We start from the raw sequence: 20,750 nt of genomic DNA, 5'->3' as shown, positions 1-20,750 counted from the left end.
TCACACCCCAGCCTCACACACGGAGCCCTCACACCCCAGCCCTCACACCCCAGCCTCACACACGGAGCCCTCACACACAGAGCCCTCACACCCCAGCCTCACACCCCAGCCTCACACCCAGCCTTCACACACGGAGCGCTCACACACAGAGCCCTCACACCCCAGCCTCACACCCCAGCCCTCACACCCCAGCCTCACACATGGAGCCCTCACACCCCAGCCCCCTCACCCCAGCCCTCACACACAGAGCCCCCACACCCCAGCCTCACACCCAGCCTTCACACACGGAGCCCTCACACACAGAGCCCCCACACCCCAGCCTCACACCCAGCCTTCACACATGGAGCCCTCACACACGGAGCCCCCACACCCCAGCCTCACACCCAGCCTTCACACACGGAGCCCTCACACACAGAGCCTCACACCTCAGCCTCACACCCAGCCTTCACACACGGAGCCCTCACACACGGAGCCCTCACATCCCAGCCTCACACACGGAGCCCTCACACCCCAGCCTCACACACAGAGCCCTCACACCCCAGCCTCACACCCCAGCCCTCACACACGGAGCCCTCACACCCCAGCCTCACACACGGAGCCCTCACACCCCAGCCCCCACACCCCAGCCTCACACCCAGCCCTCACACACGGAGCCCTCACACCCCAGCCCTCACACCCCAGCCCTCACACACGGAGCCCTCACACCTCAGCCCTCACACACGGAGCCCCCACACCTCAGCCCTCACACACGGAGCCCTCACACCCCAGCCTCACACACAGAGCCCCCACACCCCAGCCTCACACCCAGCCTTCACACACGGAGCCCTCACACACAGAGCCCCCACACCCCAGCCTCACACCCAGCCTTCACACATGGAGCCCTCACACACGGAGCCCCCACACCCCAGCCTCACACCTCAGCCCTCACACACAGAGCCCTCACACCCCAGCCTCACACCCCAGCCCTCACACCCCAGCCTCACACACAGAGCCCTCACACCTCAGCCTCACACACAGAGCCTCATACACGGAGCCCTCACACCCCAACCCTCACACACAGAGCTCTCAACCCCAGCCTCACACACGGAGCCCTCACACCCCAGCCTCACATACAGAGCCCTCACACCTCAGCCTCACACCCAGCCTCACACACAGAGACCTCACACTCCAGCCTCACACCCCAGCCCTCACACACGGAGCCCTCACACCCCAGCCTCACACACAGAGCCCTCACACCCCAGCCTCACACCCCAGCCTCACACCCCAGCCTCACACCCCAGCCCTCACACACGGAGCCCTCATACCCCAGCCTCATACACGGAACCCCCACACCCCAGCCCTCACACCCCAGCCTCACACACGGAGCCCCACACCCCAGCCCTCACACACAGAGCCCTCACACCCCAGCCTCACACCCCAGCCTCACACACGGAGCCCTCACACCCCAGCCTCACACACAGAGCCCTCACACCCCAGCCTCACACACGGAGCCCTCACACACAGAGCCCTCACACCCCAGCCCTCACACACAGAGCCCTCACACCCCAGCCTCACACACAGAACCCTCACACCCCAGCCTCACACACGGAGCCCTCACATCCCAGCCTCACACACAGAGCCCTCACACACAGAGCCCTCACACCAGCCTCACACCCCAGCCCTCACACCCCAGCCTCACACACGGAGCCCTCACACCCCAGCCTCACACACGGAGCCCTCACACACAGAGCCCTCACACCCCAGCCTCACACCCCAGCCTCACACACGGAGCCCTCACACCTCAGCCTCACACACAGAGCCCTCACACCCCAGTCTCACACCCCAGCCTCATACCCCAGCCTCACACACGGAGCCCTCACACCCCAGCCTCACACACGGAGCCCTCACACACAGAGCCCCCACACCCCAGCCTCACACCCCACAGAGGGATTTGCTCTTTTTTGGGAGGTGAACATTCTTTGCTTTGTATCCTACTTTTCTTTCACACAAAATATCCAACATACAATAAAAAAAAAAATCAAGACTTGGGGAACTGCAAGCAAATGCATCTCGTGGTTTATACACAAAAGAATCAACAGATCCAAAGCTAACTTAGATAATAAAATACAAAATACCTATGATAGACAAACGTTAAAGGACCCATGAAGAGATGGAGCATTTCAACGAAGTGGTGGCAACAAGATGAAAGAATCACGTGGAAATGCTAGAAAAGAAAAAATAGCAAAAATAAAATCATTAGTAGCGGCCTCAGCAGCAGAAACCGAGCATCTGACAGCGGGCTAATTTTACACAAATACATAAAGCCTACTGCCCGTCCAAAGCAAAAACCCCAACATATTGTGAGGCTTATAACACCTAGAACTAAAAAGTAAAATGTCAGATAAGAAAACCAAAAGGGAACAGAATCGCCATGGCAAGAGGGCTCACGCGCCCTGCAAGGCTCTGCAATACTCTCAGTGTGTGGTTTGAAGGCAGACCGTGCGAAGACACAGATCATCACTGCACAGCGCGGCGCCCAGGTGCGTGTCACCAGTGTCATCTGATGGCTCACCTCTAGCTCCGCCACACGCCTGCTGCCTCAAAGGCCCCAGGTGTGGCCCACACACCGGTGAGGTAGTGACCAGTGTCTCCTGCCCACAGCAGCGTAAGAAGAGTTCTAGAACAGCCACTACAAACAGACCACAAGGAAGGGCAGCTGAAAAGGGGGTGTGGGGGGGGTAACTGGAATGATTACAAAATGTCACACACCCAAAATGAGCAGGAAAGTGAGAGCAGAGAGAAAGAATAACTGGGATGAGTGGAGCATAAATATCACGTGGGAGAATTAAGCCTCTATTAGTAATTCTATCAGATATAAAAATGTCATACCCTCCAATTAAAACAGAGGGATTGTCAGATTGTTAAAAAGCAAGATTCAAAAAATGTGCTCTTTACAAACGCAAAATTCAGTTATAAAGACACAGGTCGAAAGAACAAGGGTAGAAAAAAATAAACCCCACAAACACTAGCTACAAGAAAAGCAGCTACAGGGTCAACAGGCACAGCGGGTTAACGCCCTGGCCTGAAGCGCCAGCATCCCATATGCACGCCGGTTCGAGACCCAGCTGCTCCACTTCTGAGCCAGCTCTCTGCTATGGCCTGGGATAGCAGCAGAAGATGGCCTAAGTGCTTGGGCCCCTGCACCCACATGGGAGACCTGGAAGACGCTCCTGGCTCCTGGTTTCGGATTGGCCCAGCTCCAGCCGTTGCGGCCAATTGGGGAATGAACCATCGGATGGAAGACTCTCTCTCTCTCTCTCTCTCTCTCTCTCTCTCTGCCTCTCCTCTCTCTGTATAACTCTGACTTTCAAATAAATATTTTAAAAAAGCAGCTATGGTTTTATTAACATCAAAGCAGACTTCAGGATTAGTATATTACAGAATACAAAAATGACAAAAGAAAAAAACAATGAAGTTTATTGATCCTAAATGTGTAGCAACTAAGAGTGGACGAAGCAAGTGAACAAAGCAAAGTTGAGAGAAATAGACAAATCCACATTCATACCTGGAGAGAGCTGAACACTCTTGTCTCAGCAACAGGCAGGATGAGTAAGAAGACATACCAGCAGAGCCATGTTGTGTTGAAACAACATTGTCAACTAACTCAACTCCTGATTTAACTCCTGGTTTCATAAAACTGATTTTCACACCTGCATGGAACATTCATCAAAATCAACCACACACTGGACCATGAAAGGAGTTCTAACAAATGCCTAACAACCAAAACCCAACATCTTGTAACCAAACAGTTATTAATTAGAATCAACAATACCTGACAAGACACTGTCATACCCATTTGAACAGTTGAGATTAAAAATAAGAGGGGCCAGCGCTGTGGCTCAGTGGATTGACACCCTGGCCTGAAGCACCTGCATCCCATATGGGCGCCAGTTCTAGTCCCGGCTGCTCCTCTTCCGATCCAGCTCTCTGCTATGGCCTGGGAAAGCAGTAGAAGATGCCCAAGTCCTTGGGCCCCTGCACCCGCATGGGAGACCCAGAAGAAGCTCCTGGCTCCTGGCTCCTGGCTTCAGATCAGCACAGCTCCGGCCGTTGGAGCCAACTGGGGCGTGAACCATCGGATGGAAGACCTCTCTCTCTCTCTCTCTGCCTCTCCTCTCTCTGTGTAACTCTGACTTTCAAATAAATAAATAAATCTTTAAAAAACATAAGAACAATACCAAGTCTGGCAGGGATGCTCAGAGACTGGATCACTCGTACACATGATGGTCATGTAAAAGGGTACAGCTAATTCTGCAAAATAGCTTGTATCTTACAGAAGGACACATATCTTAACACAGGACTCAACAGCTGTACTCCTGGGCATATCCACACAAAAGTTCCCACACAAGTGTTCACAGCGGTTTTATTTCTAATAGCCCCAGACTGGAATAGCTCAAATGTGCTCCAGCAGGTGACCAGGTAAGACAGCAGCAGGACATACATGCTGGGAGTACTACTCCACAATGAAAACCTGCTGCTGATACGCAAAACCACGTGAATGGATCGCAAAAGAATTCTGTTGAGTTAACAGCAAGGCGCTGGGTTTGGCACAGGGATAAAGCTCTGTGTGCGTCACCCACATCACCACGCCAGAGTGCCTGGTCTCAGTACCGGCTCTGGATCCCGACTCCACACGAATTGAATGCTGGTTTTAGCGTGGCTTAGCCTTGGCAGTTGAAGGCATTCGGGGAATGAACCAGTGGTTGGGAGATTTCTCTGCCTTTCAAAAAAGTAAAATTAATTAAAGAATTTTAATAAAAAGTCAATCTCAAAAGGCTGCAAACTGTATGATTCCACTGATGGAACTTGTTAAGGTGATAAAATCACACAGATGGAAATGAGGGGTCGCCAGGGAGCGGCTAGGGACTGGAGAGGGGGAGGGGACGCGGGTGATGTGCAGGGACAGCAACAGGGAATTGTGTTGCAGTAGAAAAATTTTGCATCTTGATTATGGCGGTGGTTACATGAATTTCACAGTGGTAAGACAGCACAGAACCACACGCACACACACAACACACGCACACACACAACACACACACACACACACACACAAACAGAGTCAGTGGAACGTGAGCCTCTGGATTGTACCAAGACTGATTTCCTGGCTTCAAGAGTACATTCCAGGCCGGCACCACGGCTCACTAGGCTAATCTTCCGCCTGCGGCGCCGGCACACCGGGTTCTAGTCCCGGTCGGGGCACCGGATTCTGTCCCGGTTGCCCCTCTTCCAGGCCAGCTCTCTGCTGTGGCCAGGGAGTGCAGTGGAGGATGGCCCAAGTGCTTGGCCCTGCACCCCATGGGAGACCAGGAGAAGCACCTGGCTTCTGCCTTCGGATCAGCGCGGTGCGCCGGCCGCGGCGGCCATTGGAGGGTGAACCAACGGCAAAAGAAAGACCTTTCTCTCTGTGTCTCTCTCTCACTGTCCACTCTGCCTGTCAAAAAAAAAAAAAAAAAAAAAAAAAGAGTACATTCCAGTTACAGAAGATGTTAAACCAGGAAAAAGTGGGCACAGGATAGATGGAATTTCTCTGTATTATTTTTATAGCTTTTTATGGCTTTATAATTATTTCAGAATGAAAAGAAAAACGCACCAGAAAAATTCACAAATGTTTGCAGATTAAACAACACCCTTCTAAATAATCCATGAGTCAAAAATCATGAAGAATGTTAGAACACATTTCAGTCTGAATGATGAGAAAAGCGAACGGTCTAGGATTCTATGAAAGTAGTGCTTAAAAGAAAGGTTTTAGTTTTAAGTACTTTATCATACGTAACAATAGGAAAGGTTTAAAATAAAAACTACTGTCTTCACAGACAAACTAGAAAAAGGAGAGCAAATTAAATACAAAATAAGTAACAGAAAGGGAATAAGAGAAAGTCAACAAACTGTAAGATGAACCAATAACAGAGAAAATCAAACTTTGGATCTCTGTAAAGATCAATAAAAACTGACAAAATGCTGTATCAAGATGATCAAGGAAAACATAAAAATGCAGATTAACAAAAATTATAAAAAGTGAAAACATGTCTACCACTAAAGACTGTACAGATATTCAGAACTTTACACCAATATAGCGACAAATTTAAATGAAATAGACAAATTTCCTGAAAAACACCAAGTGACAAAAGAACAAAAAAAAGTAACCATCTTGATATCCATTAATAAGAATACATTTACAGTAAAAAATCCTTCCCCTGGGAAAATTTGAGGTACAAGTGTCTTCTCAATGCAAGGAAGAGAGAGAAACACTCCTGTCCAGTCCCCCTCAGAACTCCGGGACACTTCCCAGCTCCCGTGTGAGGCCAGCATTACCCTCATGCTAAAACCTGTCAAGGATTATGAGAAAAGAAACACTGCACAGGTATACCTTCTTAGTCATAGGCACGAAAATCCTGAACAGCTGGCAGCAAATAAAACACAGCAGTAAAAAGAAGGAGACCACATTATGCTCAAGACACGCTTGTCTCACAAATTCGAGGTGAGCTTAACACTACGAAAATGCAATCCATATTAACAGAACAAAAGAGAGGACTCATAGAACTGTCTCCCTGAAGGCAGCAACACAGCATTTGACAAATTCAACATCCTTTCATGACAAATTTCTCAGCAAAGTAGCATAGGAAACTTCCTCAGACCGGATGGAAAAAGATGAATGTGATTTCCTATTTATTGACAAAACTGAACGCTTCGCTGATTAAACATTGAGAAGGCAAAGATAACAACCCCCCACCCCCTTTTTTTAAGATTTATTTATTTGAGAAGGAGAGCATCCGAGAGAGCAAGAGGAGGAGGGAAGAGAGAGAGAGAGAACCAGCTGCTGGATCGTTGTCCACATGGTCCAAGCCAGGAGCCAAGAACTCCATCCTGGTCTCCCACATGGATATTAGTTATTAGTTGACTTAGTTATTGTTATTAGTTATTGTTGACTCTCACTTATTCCCTTTCTGCTACTTATTTTGTATTTAATTTGCTCTCCTTTTTCTAGTTTGTCTGTGAAGACAGTATTTTTTATTTTAAACCTTCCCTATTGTTACGTATAATAAAGTACTCAAAAACACTGGCAGGGGTTTTGAGCCCACAGGCCAGCGGCCTCTGCCTTCCCAGGCACATTAGCAGGAAGCTTGTGGGAAGCTGAGCAGCCAGGACCACATGGGATGCCAGCACCACAAGTGGTGGGGTGGTCTCCTGTGCTGCAACACTGGCCCACGGCTCTTGGGATTTCTACTGAACACTACCCTAGAGGTCCTAGCCTCAGTACTAACGCAAGGAAAGGTAAATAAAGGGCTGGTGCTGTGGCGTGGTGGGTAAAATCGCACCTGCAACACTGGTATCCCATATGGCCACCCATTCGTGTCCCAGCTGCTCCACTTCTGAACTAGCTCCCCACTAATGCACCCGGCAAAGCAGCAGAAGATGGCCCGAGTGTTTGGGCCCCTGCCACCCACATGGCAGACCTGAAAGAAGCTCTTGGCTCCTGGCTTCAGCCTGGTCCAACCCAGGCAGTTCTGGCCATTTGAGAGTAAACTGGCCAATGGACGATCTCTCTGCCTCTCCCTCTCTCCGTAACTCTTTCAAGTAAATAAATAAATCTTTTTTTGAGAAAAAGGAAGAAATGGTAAATAAAAAACTTCAAGATCAGGAAAGAAGGAAAGCTGTCATTATTCACAGGCAATGTCTTTGTGCATGAAAAGAACTGTATCAAAAACACCATTTGACTCAGTAAATGAATTAGCAAGGTTGCAGATACTAGAGCACCATACAGCAATCAACCGCAGAGGCGGGTGTGTGACTGAGCGGCTAAGTCCCTGCTGGGGATGCCACACTCCACGCTGGGGTGCACAGCTGGAGAGCTGACTATGTCACTTCTCTTCCAGCTTCCTGCTAACCTGCACCCTGGGAGGCAGCAGATGATGGCTCAAGTGCTTCAGTCCCTACCATCCATGTGGCAGACTCCTATTTCCTATTGATTTCTAGGCTCTTGACTTCAGCAGGCAACAGCATGCCCAGGCTGTTGTGGACGTTTGGAGAGAGAACCAGCAGATTCAAGATCTCTCTCTCTCTCTCTCTCTCTCTCTCTCTCTCTGACTGTCTCTGCTTTGCCAAGGAAATGAAAAGAAAAATAAAATTTTAATTCATTACGTTCTGCATATACTCAATATCAACAATTAATAATGAAAAAATTATAGTGGCATCAAAAATCAAATAGCTAGGAATAAATCTAACAAAATATGTATATAGTCTCCCCAAATAAATCAAATCCGCTCAATGGAATGAAGAAAACCTAAATAAGCAGAAAAATGTCCCACATTCATAGACAGAAAGAGGTACTGTTGTTGAAGTCTCCACTTTTCCTAAACTGATCTGCAGATTCAATGTGATCTCTATGAAAATGCTAACAAACAAATCCGAGTAAAGAAAAAAGCTGAATCTAAAATTTATAAGGTAATACAAAGGACCCAAAAAAAAAGCCAATCCAAGCTTTAAAAAGAACAAAGTTGGAAGAGTTAGATCAGCCAATTTCAATAGCTCTATAAAGCTCCAATAGTCAAGAAAGTGAAATCATGGTGGCACTGGACAGACACATCTTTGGACAAGATAGGAAGCCAATAAACAGAGCCACGAGAAATGGCTGAAGTCGGTTACACCGGGAAGGCATTATTGCCTGGACAAAAAACAGGGTCTAAAATCTTCTTTCACTCTCTAAACAAATTTTAAAGCAGATCCTAGGCCTAAACACTAGAGTCATATGTATCAAGTGATTAGGGGAAAACTCAAGAAAATATCTTTTATGACTTCAGTCATGCAAACTTCTTTTTGAAAAAGACACACACATACAAACCACAAAAGAAACTACTGACAGATCAGACTTTATCCCAATTAAAAAATGCTACTCATTGAAAGACATCATTCTTCTCTCTCTCTCTCTCTCACTGTCTATAACTCTACCTGTCAAATGAAAAAAAAAAAAAAGACATCATTCACAAAATCTTATTTCTGACAAAGGACTTCTAACTGGAACGGGTAAGTAACTCCAAAAACTCAACAATAAAATGACAAGGCTGGGGCTGGTGCTGTGGCGTAGTGGGCTAGGCCTCTGCGTGTGGTGCTGGCATCATATATGGGCGTCAGTTCAAGTCCCAGCTGCTCCCCTTCTGATCCAGCTCTCTGCTTATGGCCTAGGAAAGCAGGAGAAGATGGCCCAAGTCCTTGGACCCCTGCACCCACATGGGAGACCTGGAGGAAACTCCTGGCTCCTGGCTGTTGTGGCTATTTGGGGAGTGAGGAGACCTTTTTGTCTCTCCCTCTCTATATAACTTTGTCAAATAAATAAATAAAATCTTAAAAAAAAAAAAAACAAGGCTGCAGGAGATGAAGTCAGTAAACAAAATTGGGTTATATTTCTATAAATAAAAGAGGCAACTAATCCAATTTAAAAACTAAGTAAAAACATCTGACAACTACTTCACAAAAAGACATACCACTGGCCAAATAACACAAGAAAAGGGGCCAAATTCCCTCATCACCAGGGAAATGCAAATTAAAATGATCTTGTCCCAGATCACTTCACTCATCAGGATGGCTAAAGTCTTTTTTAGATCTGTCTACACTAAGGGCTGGTGAGGGTATGCAGAAAAGAATTCTCATTCACTGCTGGCGGTGCTGTAGAGTGGTCACACCTCTCCGAGATGTGCTTGGCCATATATATATATATATGTCAAACATATGTTCAACCCCTGACCCAAGAATTCCACTGCTAATATTTATCCGAGAGAAATGAAAACATGCATTCACAAAAAAGATCTGTACTCGGAAGTAATCAGCAGATGCATTCCTAACAACCCAGCTGGACAGCACCCGTCTGCTGTAACAATGGACTAGATAGTGTTGTGTATGTGTGTGTGTGTGTACACTCAGCCATTTACAAAGAACAAACGTCTTCCACATGCAAAGGGCAGGACCTCAAAAGCAAACGAAGTGACAGAAATTTTACTCAGAAGACAGGAAAACCCAGTAACGGGCAATACTCCACGGTGAGCAACCAGAAAGTGTGGGCAAGGGCTTGATTGCGAGGAGCGTGATGGAACTTTCTGGGGTAATAAAATGGTGGGAATTCCTAGTTTTCTGAGGGAGGCTGTGCAGGACTGGTTCTGGTTGTGCCTTAAATGGGGAAGCCACCTGCACCTGAAGCTTTGTTTAGGAGAAGGAGTTTGTTGTTTTGTTGTGCTGCCGATGTATGTTTGTAGATGGATATGAAACTATTCACATTTTTATTTCTGTACCTTGTTTTGGATTAGGGGCTACACTCAGAAACCAAACATTTCAGGTCTGTGTGTTTCTCTCTGTAGAACAAGGAGGCACAGTTATCTTTTCTAAGAAGCAAAGAAGAGGATGCCTCTACGTGTGGAACAAAGGGCACGCAGTCGCACAGCCTTCACACAGCCACCGACCCGGCAGGCCCAGTGGGCTCCATGCACGCTTTCCTCGCCGATTTGAGGGGCTTCAATGCTGGGGGGCAAGCCCAAACTCCAACTCCATTCCTGGTGTGGGGTGGCTCAGGACCTACTGCTGTGTTGTGAAGCCAGTCAGGACCAGAGAACCGTCCTTCCAACCTGAAGGTCGGGACGCACGCACCAAGGGGAAGCACTGGTTTGAGAAATGTTTGCCTGGAGAGCTCTGGACCGCCTTCTCCCCCGCAGTCCGACTTGGCTGTAAAGCTAGCAGAGATTCCTCGGGAGCATAGGAGAGAGAGGGCAGTGCTGGGGCCACGCCTCAGCCACCTGGCGCTCCACTGTTCTTAGTGCGTGTGTTGTCACACTGTAAACTGTACTCCTCACTGTGAGCTGTGATTACAATGTTTGCGATTCCATAAAAGGGAAACAGAGATCCCTGAGCAAGCAGTGGCACTTCCGGCCGCACCTCCCGTAGCGCACCCTTCCTCACACACAGCATCGGCCTCGCAAGAGCCCCTCCAGGAAAAGTAAAACCCACCCTTCTTTGAGCCAAACGACTTTATCTCCAAGCTGAGAAGACAACCCAGAGCAGATGGCTACAACAGGGCGGCAATGCCCACCCAGCGCAGCGCGCAGGGTTGCACTGCACACCTCCAGGGGGCGCTCTCACAGAGGCTGCAAAGCCAAGGGCGCCCCCAGGAGCTGAGCCGTGCAGGACCCATACAACTCCACCAGGCACCCACAGAAAGGGTTCAGGAGAACCAGGTTTGGAGTCCAGCGATCGTGGGGCTTTGCCCCATATCTCGTCCCACAGTACTGCAGCCGGGGCAGATTACGTAACTCCCTAGGCAGCGATTTCCCGGGGAGGGTGCGTAATGCCCCCTCCAGGACCCAGATCTGGTAAATGGAGCTCATGCTAGCGCCTTCCGTCAAGAGCGGCGGAGCAGTAAGCGAACAGCCACACACGGAGTTCTCAGCTCCCCTCTGACAGCCAGTCCAAAGTCAGCACCCAACAGCTGACCACAGAAGCGGCCAGCGGGACGCGGCCCCACGGCGCAGGGACTCTTCTGGGTTGATTCTGAAAGCAGCCGTGAGCTGTGCGCAGAGCAGGCTCTCCTAACACGGACACGGTAGAATCTGGGCAGGATGGGGCAGTCCTGCAGCTGGCGAGCACACTTGGAAGCCAGGAGGAGTGCGCATGTGCGTCCTGGTGCTCGCACCTGTAGCCCAGGTGAGGGTAAAACGTGGCGCAACCGCGACCAGCCGGCGGCGGGCGCGGGGCGCGGCTTTTCCCGGTGGACCGCGGCTCCCACGCAGCACGGAGTGGCCACGCTAGAGCGCGCACCCGGGGCTCCAGCCTGCCCCGCTCCCTCAGCCGCATTTGGCCGGGGGTGGGGGAGGGAGGAAGAGGAGGAGGGAGCAGGCGTTTCTCACACGCGCTGGCCAGCTGGACGCCAGGGCCAGGGCAGCGCGAGCCCCCAGGGGCCGCCCGGAGGAAGCGCAGGACGCCTCCAGCGGAGCCAGCGCACGCATCCGGCTCTTCAGGTTGTCCAGGGCCGCGCCGCCGGCGACCCCGGGGCGCCGCTCTGCGACTGCCGAGGGTGGCAGTGGCGCAGTCGCCTGTCCACGTGCGGCGCGGGGCGGCGCAGAGGCCGCTCGGACGCCCCCGCCGGCGCCGGGCAGCCACGAATTTCCGCCGGCCGCCCCCGGCTCTGCGCGCCCCGCACTGCAGCTGCGGGTCTTTCCGCCCCGCGCTCCAGGGGCCGCTCGGCTCCCCCACGCCCACGCCGCTTCCTCCTCCCAGGCAACTTGGCCGGCATTAAAAATATGAAACAAAAACACAGAAATAACTTCTTGACTTTCTCTTTCCTCTCCCCGGGTGGTCCCGAGGTAACTTCCTCCTCGCGCGCCCGCCTGGCCCCTTCCCGCAGGTGCCCGTACAGTCAAGGGCAGGGTTTGGGTGTAAGCTCCGCACGCGTCTCCGGGCACCCGCACGACCGTGGCCCAGGGCAGCGGACTCCACGCAGCCGCGTTCCCCAAGTGGCCGCTGGGACCTCCCGGCGAGGGCCGGGGGGCTGCGCGAGGCTCCTGGCGCCCGGACGCCGCGTCCCGGCCCGGTCCCCGACCCAGCGCAGGGCGCGGTCGTCGCTGAGCCACGTGAAGCGCCAGGGCCGCCGCCGCCGCGGTTGTATAACGCCACAGCCGGCAGGGAGGCGACCGGGGCGCGCGGAGGGAGGGCAGGCGGGCACCGCGCCGGGGGCCCTTCCGCGCTCGGCCAGCAGGGCGCGGGCCCCCGGAGGCAGGGGGTGCGCGCCCGCGGGCCGTGGCCCCGAGCGGGGCTCCCGGGCAGCCAGGGGCGCGCGGCTCACACCCTCGCGGGTCAGGTGCGCGCGGCGTGCTCGGCGGCGGCCTCGGCTGCCCCCGCGCCTGGCCGCTCGCCAGCTTCCCATGGGGTGACATCCGCCCCGCCCTCGGTTCCTCCCCAAGGCGGGCAATTCCTGGACGCTGCGCCGAGCGGTGGGGGCAGGGACGCGGGACGGAAAGAAACCCCGGGCCGGGGGCCGGGCGACTCCCCGCCGCTGCGCGCCGGCTGCTCGCCGCGGGCCAGGCGGGGGAGGAGGAAGACGGCCGGGCTGCTGCGAGCGAGGGGATATTCCTCTCCCGGCTTGAGTCAGACGCGGGCGGATCCGCCCTCCCCCGTCCCCTCCCAGGAGACGGGAACTTACTTCATTTCCCTGGGGCAGGTTCGCCCACGTTGCCAACCCCTCCCCCCGCTCCTAGCCTGCGCGCCCCCCACCCGGCCGGGCACGACCCGGCCGCGCCGCCGCCCCCTCTTCGCGGAAGGCCGGCCGCAGCCGCGGACACCTGGGGGCCAGGGCCGGGCCGGGGGGAGGGGGCTCCCTCGCGGCCGCCGAGCGCTGTCCGACACGTGAGACTCATGTGACGACGGCGGGGGAGGGCGGGCAGGGCGCTCCTTCCCTCCCCGGCAGCGGCCAGACGTGCCTGGAGTCACAGGGTAGAACACGTAGCTCCAACCCACCCACTCGCTCCCATTTAACCCAGCCCGCGGCCTCTCCATTACTCCGCGCTCGCCCCCCCGCCGCCTGCCGCCTCCCCGCCCGCCCCGCGTCTCATTCACTCGGCTCGCGCGGCGCAGACCGCACCGGGAGCGCGCGGAGCCGGAGCCGGCGGCGGAGACCCCGGCCATGCACGCCCCCAACTGAAGCAGCACCTCCGAGCCGCGGCCCCCAGCAGCGCAGCGCAGTCTCGGAGGAGCCCCGCGGAGAGACCCCCTCGCCCCTCGCCCCTCGCCCCTCCCGGGACGGTCCTCACCCGGACAGCAGCGCGCAGTGGCCCCGGCTCGCCGCGCCATGGAGCGGATCCCCAGCGCGCAGCCGCCCCCTGCCTGCCTGCCGAAGGCGCCGGGGCTGGAGCACGGAGACCTCGCGGGGTAAGCAGGCGCTCCCCTCCCCGGGCCGCGGCGCGTCCCGCACCGCGTTCAGCGTGGAACGGCAGCCCGCGCTCAGGCCGAGTCACGACCCCCGCCCCGCACCCCGGTCCCTCTCCCTGCAGGATGGATTTCGCCCACATGTACCAAGTGTACAAGTCCAGGCGGGGAATCAAGCGCGGAGAGGACAGCAAGGTGAGCGCCTCCGCGGGGACCCCGCGTCCCGGCTCCCCAGGGAAAGTTTTCTGGCTGTGGGGCTGGCGAGGGGTGGGCGCGGGGCGGCCGCAGAGCGGCGTGGGAAGCTCGGGGTAGAAGGCGGTCCCGGGCGAGGCGCTGCTGGCCCGCCGACTCGTCCCCGAGCGGCGAGCAGGGGGGGCTGCGCACCCCGGCCCCCCGCACTCACCGCCCCCCGTGCGCCTCGCAGGAGACCTACAAACTGCCGCACCGGCTCATCGAGAAAAAGAGACGTGACCGGATTAACGAGTGCATCGCGCAGCTCAAGGACCTGCTGCCCGAACATCTCAAACTTACAGTAAGCGAGAAGCTGGCGCCTCTCCAGCCGCGCTCCGCTGCCCCGGCGCGGGCGGGGGTCACTCGCCGCCTGCAGGCCCCGCGAGGAACTGCGGCCCGCAGGCCCACTCCGAGCTGGCCGGGGGACTCCGAGCGGGCGGAGGGGGGGCGCCTTGCCCTGTCCCTGGGATTTTCTGGCAGCTCCTCGCAGAGGAAGGGAGACCCTCCCGGAGCTCTCCACCCACGTGGGCCCCCAACACCAGCCGGCCTTACTTTTTATAAAGTTGAAGACGGCCTGCTGCGTACTTGCAAGGTTCTCCATATTTCCTGCCTAAAAGGAGCAACGGGACAACATGCAAAAAAAATTGTTTTTCTTTAAACTTTCTTTCCTTTCTTTGCCTTTTTTTAAAAATAAAGGGACTTGTGTGATTTCTCCATCCTGTCCCGGCTGGACCGTAGCCAACAGCCTTCTGGCCCGACAGCCTTCGGTTGGGAAAAGGAGGGAGGGAAAAGCTTGGATGGTTCTAGGGTGTCAGGAAAAAGCCTCCGAAAGTGTCCTGGCTGCCAGGTGCAGGAGTCCCTGCCCGGGCGACACCGCTGCAGGGAAATGCTATCCGCCGGTCCCCCCGCGCTAAGGTCAGCTGCGGCTGCTGGGGGAATGTGTCCCGGGTAGCTGCCACTTCCAGAATGCCTCTGCTGTGGGATCTTTGCTCCGATGGTGGGGCTGTGAGTGGACTGATAGATGTCTTTGTGAAGCCTCGATCTACGGCCATAAAACTAAATTTAGCCAACGAGGAAAGGTTTTTTTTTTCTTTCACTTCCTTCAGAGACATTTCCCACTGCTCGTAAATGTCCCAGAGTGGGGACTTCGCGCCCTCACCGCCGACCCCTCTCTTAATTTCAGACTTTGGGCCACTTGGAGAAGGCGGTGGTGCTGGAGCTGACCCTGAAGCACGTGAAGGCACTGACCAGCCTGATCGACCAGCAGCAGCAGCAGATCATGGCCCTGCAGAGCGGGCTACAGGCCGGTGAGTGCCCCCGGGGCTCAGCCTGGGGTGCAGGACCCACGCCCGCGGCAAACTGCGTGTGCCCCTTCCCTGTCCTCAAAGGTCAGGCTTCTCGCTGGGTGCTGCCCGGCGTGCATGTGGATCAGTCGAGTGATAAGATGTTTCTGTGACATTTTGGCTTCAGAGCCAGTTCCGGGAGATTTCCCCCAGTGCCTTTGCAAATGCCAGGACACCTAGAATTTGCATGGCGGGTGTTTCGCCGTCGTCTCCCTCACTGGGGAGTAGATCACGGGGATGCCCTCCGTGTTTGCCTGTTTGCTGGCTTCCCCCTCCTGGCGTGATCCTGGCCAGGCCACAGCAGAAGTTTTTCTTGTGCTTCATGTGGTTCCTTGAATAGCCACCAGGTATCGTGGGATATTGCACAATCTAACGAAACCGCTGCAGTTTCATCATTCGTTTGTACTGACTTCCAGAGAATCCGTCACCTTCCAACCTTCCAGTCTGACTGCTTCCAAACCCTGTGGCCTGGGGACGCCGCCTGGGCCCACTCCCTCATGGCGCACTTCTGTGCCTTGCTTTCCGAGGCTGGGATCATAAGAATCCCCCAGACCCAGTAGGGGCTATAATCTCTTCAAATGCAAAAGTGACGCACCTGCTTCCTGGGGGAGCATGAATAAAATACATGGGGAGACTCAGAGCCAAGTCTGAGTTTACGTGCGTGCTGCTTGCGTTGGGTGTCAGCTTCCTGTAGGAGACGGTGCGCCTTCGTTCTTTGCTTCCTGTCGTAACTCTGGTCTGCATTTTGCTACGATGATATTGGCGTTCTGTAAACTGGCCCTTAGGTTTGTAAACTAACGTTGACTGCCGTGTCACAGTGCAAACTTGGGCACAACCTGCCAACTCAGCCGGAGAAGGTGTAGTCTGGCCCTGTTAATCACGGCCCATTTCTGTGATGGGGAGTTCTGTGGACATTAAAAATCACGTTGTGTCTCTGGGTGGCAGCATTGTGGGTCATTTTTACTCTGTTCTTTTTTTTAAGATTTTTTTTTTTTATTATTTACTTGAGAGGTAGAGTTACAGAGAGAGAGAGAGAAAAAGATCTTCCATCCACTGGTTCACTCCCCAAATGACCCCAATGGCCAGAGCCTATCCGAAATGGATCAGGAGCTAGGAGCTTCTTCCGGGACTCCCATGTGGGTGCAGGGGCCCAAGCATTTGGGCCATCTTGCACTGCTTTCCCAGGCCACAGCAGAGAGCTGGATCGGAAGAGCAGCAGCCAGGATGGGCTGCTGGCGCCTCAGGCGGGGGCTTAGCCTGCTGCACCGCAGCTCTGGCCCCTGTATTCTTTTTTTAGTGTAATTTTCCTTTGAGCACGTTACTCTGGGAGGTGGGAACCCACGTGAGCAGGTGCTGCGTTAAACCCTGAGGAAAGCCCCCGGTGGTTGGCGCGTGGGTGCCCCGGGACACCCCGGGGCCTTCTGAAACGTCTCCCTCTGGGTGTTTTCCCCCAGGTGAGCTGTCGGGGCGGACTGTCGAAGCCGGCCAGGAGATGTTCTGCTCGGGTTTCCAGACGTGTGCCCGGGAGGTGCTGCAGTACCTGGCCAAACACGAGCACAGCCGGGACCTGAGGTCCTCGCAGCTCGTGGCGCACCTGCACCGCGTGGTCTCCGAGCTGCTGCAGGGCGGGACCGCTAGGAAGCCGGCAGACCCGGCTCCCAAAGCCGTGGACTTCAAGGAGAAGCCAGGGTCCCTGGCCAGAGGCTCGGAAGGCCCCGGCAAGAACTGCGTACCCGTCATCCAGCGGACTTTCGCGCCATCGAGTGGCGAGCAGAGTGGCAGCGACACTGACACGGACAGCGGCTACGGGGGAGAGTCGGAGAAGGGCGACCTGCGCGGGGAGCAGCCGCACTTGAGGAGTGGTCACCACGGACGCAGGCTCGCCGCGGCGGAGCGGGTCGGCACCATTAAGCAGGAGTCAGAGGAGCCCCCCGCCAAGAAGAGCCGCCTGCTGCCGTCATCGGACGATGAGGGCCCCTTCGTGGGCGGGGACCTCCTGGGCTCCCCGTTCCTGGGCCCCCACCCGCACCAGCCGCCCTTCTGCCTGCCCTTCTACCTGATCCCCCCGTCGGCAACCGCCTACCTGCCCATGCTAGAGAAGTGCTGGTACCCCACCTCCGTGCCCGTGTTGTACCCCGGCCTCAACGCCTCTGCCGCCGCCCTCTCCAGCTTCGTGAACCCCGACAAGCTCCCGGCACCCTTGCTGCTGCCCCAGAGACTCCCCTCGCCCCTGCCAGCCCACCCTGTCGACTCTTCCGCCCTACTACAAGCTCTGAAGCAGATCCCCCCTTTAAACCTGGAAACCAAAGACTGACCCCCGACGGGATCCCACCGCTTCGCCATCCCTCCTCCCTGCCTCCCAAAACACAGAACTCGTCCCGTCTGTGAGCACGGCGAGCCCCCGCGTGTGTGCTGGGGGCCTCTGGAGTGCAGAGTGGATTCGGGGTGAGCGTGTGCACAAGTGTGGGCCCGCGTGTGGATGCCCCCATGGTGCAGGCGGGACGGGCACTCGCTACCTGGAGTGGAGGGGCTTGGGGCAGACTTCGGGGAGGGCAGCCCCCTTGCAGACGGATCACACAGGGTTTGGGGAGCGGGGTGCCTGCGCCGTGAGTCACGCCTCAGTGTGGGAGCCGGGTCTGTGGCCTGGAGGAAAAGGTACTTTGCACAGGGCTCTCCAGAGTGCGGCTCCGAGCCAGCTGCCGGGACCCCACCCTTCTCCCCTTACTGCCGACGTGACTCAGCAGACGGCTGCAAGCGTCAGAGCCAGCTCCCCGGCACAGCACAGGGCGCGGTAGTGGACACTGGCACGACTTGTGGTGGTTTGGGGCGGTTTCCCCTGCCCTGCCTCGGATGAGCACAGAGCGTGTAGCTCCCCGCTCAGGCTCTCCTAGCAGCTGGCTTGCCAGGGCGCCAGAGCGGAGTTCCGCCGGCCTCTGGCACAGTCGCCACCTCTCGCCGGCCAGGGAACCAGACCAGGGCCTGAGAGATGCCCCACGGTGCACACGGCTCCGTGGCAAATTGCTGCCTTTTAGCAGAGCTAGGCCTAGTTTCACATTCTCTCCGAAAACCCCTTGTAAGCAAGCTTAGCTTCTCAAAGCCCTAACGAGCCCTGGCACAACGCGATCTCTCGTGGGCTGACCCTCTTGCCCGATGGCCCAGGAGGGTCCTTCCCGCCTGGAGGGACCCTGTCTGCCTCCAAGAAGTGTTCCTTTTGGCCCAGAGTCCTCGCTTGCCTGACCTGGCCAGCCAGCCCCCACCAGCTTATCAAAATGCACTATGCTTGGTCACCAATCGTGTTAGGACTTTCTTTTCCTGTTTTTATTTTTGGTATAAAGTTGCCTTTATTTGTAAAGCTGTTATAAATATATATTATATAAATATATTAAAGAGGAAAATGTCTCAGATGTTTATTTGTATAATTACTTGATCTAGAAAGTGAGAAAAATGAATGTGTTCCTGTTTTTTGAAGAGAAGAATTTTTCTTTCTCTCGGGAGAGGTACAGTGTTTATGTTTTGAAGCCTTCCTAAAGGTGTGAAATTGTAAATATTTTTATCTATGCGTAAACGTTAAGTAGTCTTTAAAAATACTGAATAAAACAGTCCTTTCCCGTGGGGGAGAGAGATGGTCTGTGGCATGTGTCCCGGTGTGATTTCGTTCACCTTTTCACGGCCTTGTAAGCCTGGTCAGCTCGGTAGGTGACGGCTGCTCTCGTGTTTGTCAATTTACGCATGCCAGCAGTTTGTGCTCACCCCGTACGTCGCCCCACAGTTAATCAGCAAGTGCTTTTCCCCCAGCCAGCTCCCGTTACGGCCTTGAGGGCTGGGTGGGAAACCAGGGGATGCCATCACAGAGTGTGTGGGCAGCTTGCCGGCGGGGCTGGCCGTGGTGGGCAGGTCGAGGGGGTGGCTGTGTGGGATCGTGGGGGCCAGTCGGCGCATCCGCCGGGAACTCCAGCTCTTCCCGCCTGGCAGGTCTGAGGGATCCGCCACATCCTGTCCTGTCGCTGCTGGAGGCGTTCCGAAATTTCCGCATCCTTCCGAGACTTCCTCTCCTTGGGGGACTGTGCGTGGATGAATACTGGCATTCCCTAGTCAAGTGTTCTTACTGAAAAAGAAGAAATTCCATGGGAAACGAAGAGGACAATGACCCAGCTGAGTCTGGCCTTTCCCTGTCACCTTGAGCGACTGCATTCCTGTCGGGTACGCCCTCCAAGGGAGCCCGGCCCTACCTGCTGCAGCCTGCAGAGTGGGGTCTCCCTGTCGGATACGCCCTCCCAAGGGAGCCCGGCCCTACCTGCTGCAGCCTGCAGAGTGGGGTCTCCCTGTCGGGTACGCCCTCCCAAGGGAGCCCGGCCCTACCTGCTGCAGCCTGCAGAGTGGGGTCTCCCTGTCAGGTACACCCTCCCAAGGGAGCCCGGCCCTACCTGCTGCAGCCTGCAGAGTGGGGTCTCCCTGTCGGGTACGCCCTCCCAAGGGAGCCTGGCCCTACCTGCTGCAGCCTGCAGAGTGGGGTCTCCCTGTCAGGTACACCCTCCCAAGGGAGCCCGGCCCTACCTGCTGCAGCCTGCAGAGTGGGGTCTCCCTCTTCCAGACCCGTCTGGAAGTCTGCGGCCCCCAGAGACTCAGCACCATCTGGCCCTGGACACCATTGCTTCCTATGTCAGAGGCTCCCCACAGGTGCTCATGCGAAGGTATCATTGTGCCCCGAGCCCAGGCAGGTGTCAGGCCAGGCGGTCAGCCCTCTCCACCAGACAGGGTCAGGCAGGTGGCCGGAGTCCCGCCTCCTGCCTCCAGGAGCGCCTTTGATAAGAGCCCAGACGAGGCAGGTTCCTCCCGGGTGAGGGAGGCTGATGTTGAAATCAAGGCCAAACTCCCTCATGGGCTGTGAGTCCAGGAGGGTTGTGGGGACAGAGGAAGTGGTTGGAGCAACCTGAGCTAAAAAAAGACAGCAAGGTTCCAGGCGCTGGCCGCCAGGAGTGCCCCTGCTGAGCCCTCCCTTGTCCAGCGCCCCAGCCTCACAGCTGTCTCTCTGCCCCCTGGGCTTCCACGTTGCCCTTGACCTGGCCCGCAGCTCCGTGCGGGGGTGTGGGGGGAGCCCCTTCCTCCCCACCTTGTGCCACGCCCCCTGGAGACCCAGGGCCTTGGCTGCGGGGTGGGGGGGTAGCGGCGCAGACAGGCGGGCCGCGGGCCGCCGGGAGGGTCTCACCCGGCGCTGACCCGCCTCGCCTGTGGACACAC

General features: G+C 55.6%; 1 protein-coding gene and 2 long non-coding RNA genes across 4 annotated transcripts in view; 1 reads left to right on the top strand and 2 right to left on the bottom strand.

The window, feature by feature from the left end:
• Nucleotides 1-14,456, bottom strand: part of LOC149124468 (uncharacterized) — a 23,186-nt gene extending 8,730 nt beyond the window's left edge. Inside the window, exons 1-2 of one of the 2 annotated variants that reach the window (XR_016214490.1) lie at nt 14,342-14,456; nt 2,115-2,203 (exon numbers count right to left, since the gene is read on the bottom strand). This is a non-coding gene — a long non-coding RNA (uncharacterized LOC149124468). Of the gene's footprint in view, nt 1-2,024; nt 2,204-14,341 lie in introns of those variants that run through there. The other variant, XR_016214491.1, reaches the window with a different exon arrangement.
• Nucleotides 13,482-19,144, top strand: BHLHE40 (basic helix-loop-helix family member e40). The gene is made up of 5 exons (XM_051831914.3): nt 13,482-13,941; nt 14,064-14,133; nt 14,363-14,470; nt 15,353-15,476; nt 16,967-19,144. Exons 1-5 carry the CDS (start codon nt 13,862-13,864, stop codon nt 17,824-17,826), a joined length of 1,242 nt encoding a protein of 413 aa, XP_051687874.2. The 5' UTR covers nt 13,482-13,861; the 3' UTR covers nt 17,827-19,144.
• LOC108178810 (uncharacterized) lies at nt 18,895-20,750 on the bottom strand. Its single transcript, XR_001795545.4, has 2 exons — nt 20,067-20,750; nt 18,895-19,617 (listed from the first exon to the last, which is right to left on the bottom strand). It is a non-coding gene; the product is annotated as an uncharacterized LOC108178810 (long non-coding RNA).

The sequence above is a fragment of the Oryctolagus cuniculus genome, chromosome 10, assembly GCF_051225735.1.
Source record: "Oryctolagus cuniculus isolate XC-2025 breed Fujian yellow rabbit chromosome 10, ASM5122573v1, whole genome shotgun sequence".
Taxonomy (NCBI): domain Eukaryota; kingdom Metazoa; phylum Chordata; class Mammalia; order Lagomorpha; family Leporidae; genus Oryctolagus; species Oryctolagus cuniculus.
Note: the sequence above shows the minus strand (reverse complement) of the source record. Positions and strands in the feature narration are given on the sequence as shown.